General features: G+C 36.7%; 1 protein-coding gene across 5 annotated transcripts; it reads right to left on the bottom strand.

Moving 5' to 3' along the window:
* Positions 1-26: 26 nt before the first annotated feature.
* LOC137748315 (protein PIN-LIKES 5) lies at positions 27-5,428 on the bottom strand. Of its 5 annotated transcripts, none has more exons than XM_068488455.2 (11): positions 5,055-5,428; positions 2,442-2,702; positions 2,269-2,348; positions 1,985-2,109; positions 1,767-1,888; positions 1,466-1,675; positions 1,254-1,355; positions 1,057-1,157; positions 865-917; positions 579-764; positions 27-457 (listed from the first exon to the last, which is right to left on the bottom strand). In XM_068488455.2, the coding sequence occupies exons 2-11, from the start codon at positions 2,574-2,576 to the stop codon at positions 333-335; spliced, it is 1,239 nt and encodes a 412-aa protein (XP_068344556.2). In that variant the 5' UTR covers positions 2,577-2,702; positions 5,055-5,428; the 3' UTR covers positions 27-332. The 5 variants fall into 5 exon arrangements, with proteins under 5 accessions (XP_068344556.2, XP_068344555.2, XP_068344557.2 ...); XM_068488454.2 differs by having other exon boundaries at positions 2,442-2,724; positions 5,055-5,259; XM_068488456.2 differs by having other exon boundaries at positions 2,442-2,705; positions 5,055-5,258.
* Positions 5,429-8,958: the final 3,530 nt, after the last annotated feature.

The raw sequence follows: 8,958 nt of genomic DNA on the forward strand, positions 1-8,958 counted from the left end.
ATTTCTTTGATCAAACAAAGAGCAAGTATCAAATTTATCGTTGGATCGGTGTATTTCAATGGATCATAACTGTATACTAATTTCGATCCCACGAATACATACGAATGCATTATGTTACAAAACTGTCCTTGAGATACATTGAGCTACGAAGAACCTAATGAAACCCTATTCCCTACTCCTACTACACACCATGTAAATAAATCAAACCATGAGATGTGCAGATGCACAAACAAATCATACCCCAAAAATAAAAATAATTACTTCAAATTAGACAATCGAATCGAAAAATGTGGGAAGAATAACCCAAGGGATTGCTTGCTGCTCAAGGAAGTTCAAGACAAGATCCACATGAAGATTGTTGACCAAATGGTAAGTGCCAAGGCTGCAACCAAGTACGTCCACAGGAATAACACTGAGCACTCTGCCTCAGCCACATCAAACAGCTGTGTCATCGTACCTGCGTAGAATCAAGTATTCGTGTAAGAACTTTTATACGAAATTGTTACGAACTTTGAAAGTTCCCTGATCGAATGACCGAGGATGGTAGGAATTACGAGCACTTGATGCAATTTGCTTACCGATATTCATGGCAGGCGGCAGGGTAAACTGAATCATCAGCACAAAGTGGAACAATGGGTCTGATGGGAGAAACCCTAGTTTGTCTGCTGCTCTTACAATGAGAATACCGATTGCAGGCATTACTATGTATTTGGCAACAAGCACTCCGAGGAGGGCAGGCACTTTGATCGTTGATTTGCGTAAGCCTGTTTAATTAAACACACAGTAATATAGTAGTTTGTTAGATTATGTCTCCCCTCCCATAAACTAAGAAAGTAGTTCCGATGTCGAATATAGTTCCATTACCTTGGATCAGATTGCCTCCAAGAATGAGTGTGATGCAAGGGATTGTACCGTTCCTGCGTAAGGCATTTGCCGTTAATTTACACATTGTGCAGAGGATGTTTTTGGTTTGAAGTAGTTTGATTGAACATCAAGGGATGCTAAGTCTTAATTTAAGCATGGTAATTTTTATGCTCTAAGCTGAATGGTACTTACCCGAGTTGTGTAATAGAGTCTTCGATCGCACGTAGAGGGGCGTCGTCACCAATTATTATTTTCTTAAGAAATGGAATTGCCCCAACGACGAATCCCACAACCTAGTAATACAAGATAACGAACCATTCAGTTCCGTATCAGTCTTGAGGTCTTACGAAGACCTTGAAATATAGCCAAAAAATGTTAGAAAAACTCACCGCAGCAAGTGTTGGTGGTGCCAGTAACTCATGCAAAATCTGGTGAACGAATGCTAATACTTTATGGCTGAATGGTACGTTTGATTCATCAGGGGCTACTATCTGTCATTGAGCAATCCAGATCGTCCAAACAACCAGGCTGAGTAAATATATGCATATATACGACATATGTAGCCAGACTGCTGTAATTTTAGATATATGAGGGTACTTACAGCTTGGTTTACAGAAGTTTCAGACGCTACAATAGCACCCTGCTCTTCATCTTCTCCTTTGAGAAGGTGAGTATCCCCGTTAGCATCCAAATCTGTGTTGGGCCACTTTGCGGCCTCCTGAGCTTCCTCGGCTGCTTGAAGCACTTTCCATCTAATAGATGAAGTTCGAATCAGCTGGTAAGTGTAGGTCCAAATGAAGAAACCACCAAGCTGCAATAACCAAGTAATTTGTGATTTAGCATTCAAATTACTTCCTTTTCTCTTTAGATCATGTACAGTAGAGGTTTAATAATTGCATTACCGCCATGGAAAAAGATACGTATGAGAGTCCAATCGTCCTACAAACACTATGATCGCCAAAGGGGTTTCCGTCCTCATTGCAGATTGCAGGGACAAGTATGAGGGGAAGGTTTCCCAAGTTTGCTATTCAACATGATTGGCGATTACTTGATAAGCAAACTACTATATTGCTGCTAAGAAATAGATGAAAGAAATAAATCATAAAAATTGACTATTTACCTGATGAGACTGCAGCAATTATCACACCTTCCTGGTAAGGTTTTGGTTTGAAAATCTTTACCACAATCCATCCAAGAATCCCTCCAACTACAAAGGTAAGCGCGACGTTGACAATCATAAACCACCTGAATCATATCGACGACATATCAAATATTGTAAGGTCGATATCAATAATTTCATCGACATATTGATGACATGACTTCAAAACACTGCAATTAAGTACATTGAAGAGAAAATAAATGCTGCGAAGACTAGGACCAAATACAAAATGCAGCAAAACGTACCATGAAACAATGTCTCCAAATGTAATAGTCTTGGCCACATTTGCAAACACCAGTGATGGAGTGAACACCACAAACACAACCTGCATTTTCGCAAACCACGTACTTATTTGCTTTTGTTTTGTGTGCAAAAGAATTCACTTATGTGCGAAAAAACCGAACATGTATGTGCCTACCTTGTTCATGGACCTTCGGGCGCCCGATGGGAGAAGATTCCAGTACTCAGTTGCCATCAAAGCTCCCAACAGACTGATTATGAGAACTTGGAAAATTGGCATGCAAGCCACCTCCAACAGCGTCCAGAAACCCATCTTCTTCTTTTTTTTTACTCTTTTCGAGTCTAAACTTTCGGACTTCGCTTCTTTTTTGTTGAAAACTGACCTAATGTGTTTGCGTTGCAGTGTTTTTATAGAAGGTGCTTGCACATCTCAGCAGTCCTACTAAAACAAAAGAAAAATACTGAGAGGGAGAGAGAGGTCACAAAAGGTTAGCCAAGGAAGCAAAATACAAAGCAAAAATCACAGGTGGAATCTGAGCATTACAAGGAAAGACACCAAAAGTTGATGACATGGGGAGGAGGAAATAGCCATGAAGGTTCAATCCCATCACACTGCGCCTCTAAGGATTGTACAATTTTGTACATATGTTTTAAAATCTCTGGGTAGTAGTACTGTTAAAAACCTTCTTAATTTCCATGAAATTTTACTATTTACTCAAATTTGGGTTGTTTTCTGCTAAATTGGCAATCCAACCATATAGATGTACCGTGAATGTAACCCAGGTGAGATAAATGTTAATATTTTTTAATTAATTGTAAATTCGCGGTTTAAGCTAATTGAGATGGAATGGAACTGAGTTGGCTAACTATAAATGTCCTTTTTCTTTTAAATTTGGTTTTATCAAAATCTTAATAAGGTAACAAACTCTAAGATATATATATATATATATATATATATATATATATAGGTAATCTATAGAATATGATTTAGAATTTGGTTCACTTTCAGTTTCTTATACTAATTTTTTTCAGAGCAGTTTCTATACTAATTAAATTGGACTAATTGACAGCTAACAACACATGGTGTTTTACCGCGGTGGCGGAAAATGATACCTATGCATCCTGGTGAGGGTTCAGTTTCTACCGATCTCATTTCCCCTAACAATTTATCATACTAACGTTCTCGTTTATAAAAAATTAAAAAAAAATTGTCAACTAACAAGACATTATACAGTGAAACCTAAACATGTGTATAGAGTCCAAATTCAATTAGAATTTGTCATAACATTTACTAACGCAATCGTTAATAAAAAAACAAAAAAGGACAGCTAATTAGGCGGCATACAGTGAAACCTAAACATGTGTATAGAGTCCAAATTCAATCAGAATTTGTCTTAGCATATATAAAGAAGATAGACATAAAGGACAACCCCGAAAGGCCAATGAACCAAATGGCAACACAAAGTAAAACGACAGTGGCTAATAAGGAAAAAAAAGGTAGGACATTTTTTTAAGAGTATGGACACTCTTAATTTGGTGGATATGATTATGATATGTTAATTCATATGCATGAAAACAATATCACCACCAAATTAAGAGTGTGTGTACATTTTCCTAATCCTGAACAAAGATGTGAGAAACCGAGAAAAAGCGATGCTACAAATTTGGAACACGGCCAATAAACTTTTTTCTGTTTAGGTCATTCATGCGGTCCACCATAAATAATGATGGGTCACGCAAGAGAAAGAATAAAGAAAAAGTTTAATTGACAAAAACAAATAAAAATAATTTTTTTTTTTTTTAGTGTATTGATTTTTTTATACTAATAGAAGAAGGAGTTAAGCTAAATCACACAATAGACAAACTAATTTAGTATCGAATTCGTCATCTATAAGATTCGAATCTAAGACCTCTTATTGTATACTAAGAGGCATTAAACCCAAAGTATTAAATTGTCGTGATAAGTAAGATATTTTTATTTATATTTATTATATCTTGTATTCAAACTCTCTATTTTTATGTAGTTTAAATGAATTTATATAATCTTATCGTTTGTTTAAAAAACCGAATAAAAGCGTCACACTAAAAAGTTTTTCCTGTTGCAAGGGCAAAAGATAGCTTTAATTTATTCCCAGACAAAAATGAAGTTACGGAAAAATCCAAAAACAGAACAAACATTTCTTTATTTTTGTGGTTGAGAGATAACTGCGTATGCACTATTGGTGTCACCCTCTTTGAGCTACAAAACTATGAATGATTGATTCGATCTCAAACAATAAAAGTGCTAATAAAAATATGAAAAATACTTGATAACAATCTTTCCGTGTTTTAAACACATAAAAAAATATCTCCTAACCGATGAATTAAAAATAAAATGTGTTATCTATATACTTCTTTTTAGTTCTCACACATTTCTTGTTAATTTTTATCTTTTGATATTCTTTAATTTAATCAATCTGACAGTTACAAATTAAGAAGATATGTGTGAAGTAAAAAGGAATAGGTAAATATTATACCTATTAAAAATAACTTAAAAGTGGCCTAAGCCAGAAATGATAGCTACACCCATCATTCCCCCAAACACGTGAAGGTACGAAAAGTGACCATAAACAACTCAAGAACCAGAAGATGAAGGACTCAATAATCCATAAAATTCAAGAAGTTTGAGAACAAAAACAAGATTAAGGCAATAGCTTGATGGGTTTAAAAAACAAATTAAGCAGAAAAAATGAAGGAAATAAAAAAGAAGAGAGAGAGAGAGAGAGAGAGAGAGAGAGAGAGAGAGATGAACCTGGAAGAACCAGCTACAAAAACAAAGATGGCTGAGAAAAAATGGGAGAGAGAGTGGTGGGAATCCGAGGCCGATCATCGATGAGAATATATAGGAGAAGCGAATAAGAAGAAGAAGAAGCATGACCCATCAGACTCGCATGCTTTGCCTTTTAATTTGGAGCATAAATCTCCTACAAAATTGATGGTGCTTGTACAAGTTGATAATTTGTGCCAGCTCTTTGTCTACTATTTATACACGGCACTTTGGTTCCCACCACTTTTATTTGTGTTTACAACCGCAAAAAAAAGAAAAAAAGAAACACTATTTACTTGACTCAAGTTTCGGTAATTATAATGGGGAATTTTTTTTGGCTTAACTGACTGCAAGAAGACGAGAGGCTCAAGTAGGAGGAGATGTCGCACTTGTATCCAGTTTGCACATGAATTAAAATCAAACTTAATTAGCTGGAGAAAAGTAATTAGTTTGTCAAATTATTATCTGCGAGACGTAATTAAGATGCTTAAATTATCAAACAGTCATTTTTTACCGTTATTTAGATTGATTTTTGCATGTTGGAAAAAGAATTTGATTAGGGACGGAGCCAACATGGGCGGAGCTTCATGGAGGGTCGGACGAGCTCAACATCTGACCTAACAGTCTAGTCCAAGTTTCCAACTTAGCCTAACTTGCTTGATGTAAACCAAGAGTTGTGTTTCCATGGTCTAAATTTATAGTCTAGATGACAACATAACCCTAAAGAATGAGCATTGGCTGTACTAATCAGAACATATACATGTGAAACTCCGGAGGTTTTTTTTTTTTTTTTTTTTTACTTCTTAGACAAATGATAATTTACATTAAAAAAGAGAAGGATATCTTAGCCTCACAATGAGCTAGCAATAATATCGTTCCAACTCGTCTTTGACGATAATCGAACATAAAACCTCTTCAGTAAAGATGAATACTATTAAACTATAATACTAAATGACCAAATTTTGGAGTTTTTTAAGTGCTTAGAAAGTAATTAGTTAAATTTTAGAGATTATTTATTATTTTGAAAATCATAAGATGAAAGTACATATAATTATGAGTTGCAGCATTTTTCAGAATTCATGTCGGAGAAAGAATGAATTTAAGGTGAATTTTTGGAGTCGGATCAATGAGACGGTTACACATGTGAGCACATTGTTGGAGCTTGCCACGTGGGGATCAATTTGCACGCCAGCGTAAGGCACTACTCAAGCTTTTCGGCCTGCCATTTGTTTCTCGTGCTAAGTTGTAACTAGAGAGTAATTATAAGAACTCAAAAATGTCCACTAGTATTACTGTTTACGTAGTTTTTATTTTATTTTATTTGTAAGTAAAATATAACTATATTATTGTTAATTCATTGTGAGACTAAACTCGTCATTACCTCGTTTGTCAAAAAAAAAAAAAAAAAAAAAAAAAGAAAGAAATTTAACTGAAATAACAGACAAGTTGGATGTAACCCACAAGTCCGGGTAGCCCTACTTCCTCTCCGAGTGGTCTGCTACTACATAGCAGATAAGAACTTTATTATACACCAATCTTCCTGCCATATGTTAGATTAGAAAGATCAAAGAGAAAATAAGAGAGTTGAAAGACGCGGAGGCTTTGAAACAGAACTTCTCCAAGATTTTAACCACGAAACCTCGGGTGCTTGAGTATTTGTATTTTGCGTTTAATTAGGCTTCAATATAATGATAGGGTAAATTATAAAAAAAATTACCTCAATTATTGGTCTCATAACATTATCATACCTTATCTTTTAAAATTGACAATATCATACCTCATCTTACGAATTTGGTCTAATGTCAAACCTCCGTCAGTTTTTTAATTTCTCTGTTAAGTGCTAACATGTCTAGAGATGGGGCCCACTCACTAATCCAACTGGATTTAAAATTAATTAAATATATTTTTAATAATTAAATATTAAAAAATTAAAAATAAAATTATGGGATCCACCCTTTCTCGCCCTTCTCCCTCTCCTCTCTCTCGTCTTCTATCTTCTCTTTCTCTCTCTGAGCACCAGCATCCCCAAAATCCCAGAACCCCATCCATTTTTTACCTCTGCAATTCTCCCCCACAGCCCCCAACAACACTCACCCCCAACCCTCACATTTTCTCGTCCCCTACCTTTGTCCCTCTTTCTGTTCTAGAACCCCCTCCATTTCGAAGATCTTTGACCCAAACCCTAACCCCAATTCCCCAATTTCAAACAGAAACCCCCACTCTCATACTCTCTGTCTTTCCCAAGTCCTCCATTTTCTTCAACCCTTTCGAAAGCTGGTTTCATAAACCCCCTAAACCCCTTTCTGCCTATCAACCTCCTCTCCCGCACCAACTCATTCTTCCACCACCCCACCACTGCCTAATCCCCTCCCAATTTCTCTTCCCTCAGCCTCTCCAACCTCTTCAATAACCCCTCGAAACCTAACCTGAAAAACCCATTCGAACCCGAGCCGGAAAAGCCAGACACTACACCCAGATGCTGGAGCGGTTCTTTTGGGAATGCGAGAACGACCCGGATTATAGGCACACCCCAGAAGTGGAGAAGATTCTGAATGAAGACCCGATTTTCTAAAAGAAGGAGAACCCAATTGAGGAAGAGCTTCGGGAGAACCAAAGGTTTTGAAGGAGTTTTGGGAGAGCCGGGTGGTGAAGTTTCTGGCTCAGGCGGAGACTCAGTGGGGATAGTAGTGAAAAAGCAGAGAAAAAGAACAGGCAGTGCGAAGACTGTAGGAGATCGAAGCCTCATTGGAGAGGTAGCGGTGCGTGGTGCTCGTAGAGTGACCCCAGCGCAGGTTAGCAAATACGACCGTCATATTGGATTCATTGTGAGAGGGAAAAGGTTTCAGTCGAGATTTTGGAGATGGAGGAAATGATGGTGAAAATACGAGACTGTCCTCCGAAGCAAAGGTGTGGGAGAATCTCCCTTAGGTGTAGTCTCTGTGTCGAGAGAAAGGAGGGGATAATTAGACTCTGGGATTTTGGGGATGCTGGTGCCCAGAGAGAGTGAGAAGAGAGAGAGGCGCGAGAGAGGATAGAGAAGGCGGATCCCACAATTTTATATATAAAAAAATAATTTTATAAGATGAAGTATGATAGTGTCGTGAGATCAATAGTTGAGGTAGTTTTTTGTCATTTACCCATAATTATATTATAAGGTAACTATTATGTTTTATGCTATTATATGAGTTAATTAAGCTTGGGATCAAGGTAGGGGGTCCTTTCAATTGCCTCATAGTTTTTTTCTGTATTATTTTTATAAATGTTTGTACGGAATGATTTACGTTTTAAATCGTATTGTTGAATATTTGGTCTTGGATTTAAGTTAATTTTGGGCATGATTATGAAATTGTATTTGGATGTGGTTTTGGGTTTCTCCGAACGTGTTACACGTATTTCCTGTGGTGATGATACGTTGTTGTTTCGGCATTTGGATATTTCAATCCCGTTTCAATTTTTTTTTATTTATTTAACTTGCATTTCAGATTTGGTGTTTTTCACTAACTTCAAATCCGGGGCATGACTGTAAACATGAAAATTCTTACGAAAAATAAAACAAAAACACATAAGTAATCATTTGTATTAATGTAAAATTAGGTTACAATATCTTATGCACAAAACTTGATCCCTTGATTCAATCTCCGAGGATACAAAGTGTGTATATAAAGTGGTTGACCCAAGGGTTGTAGTAACTTGATCTAGAATTCACGAGCGCCGTAAGGGTTTGGCTTGTGGCGATGGAGGAACCAGCACGTGTAGTGGTGCTTAATGGTTCTTGGCAGAGAATGCAAAGCTTTCTGATTCTTCTGATTGTGTAGAGTTTTATTGAGAGTTGAACGTCTGAGAAATGTGTGTCATTCCTAGTGATTTATCCGGTTTTGATGAGTCATTT

The sequence above is a fragment of the Pyrus communis genome, chromosome 2 (assembly GCF_041283825.1).
Source record: "Pyrus communis isolate YQ-2024b chromosome 2, ASM4128382v1, whole genome shotgun sequence".
Lineage (NCBI taxonomy): Eukaryota > Viridiplantae > Streptophyta > Magnoliopsida > Rosales > Rosaceae > Pyrus > Pyrus communis.

What these genes read in the sequence shown, in the direction of transcription:
- LOC137748315 (XM_068488455.2), bottom strand. Translation starts at nt 2,576, where the DNA reads ATGGGTTTCTGGACGCTGTTGGAGGTGGCTTGCATGCCAATTTTCCAA. An exon ending in CACCACCAACACTTGCTGCG is followed by an intron (nt 1,158 to 1,253) that starts GTGAGTTTTTCT and finishes TTGTATTACTAG; the next exon opens with GTTGTGGGATTCGTCGTTGG. An exon ending in GCCGCCTGCCATGAATATCG is followed by an intron (nt 458 to 578) that starts GTAAGCAAATTG and finishes GATTCTACGCAG; the next exon opens with GTACGATGACACAGCTGTTT.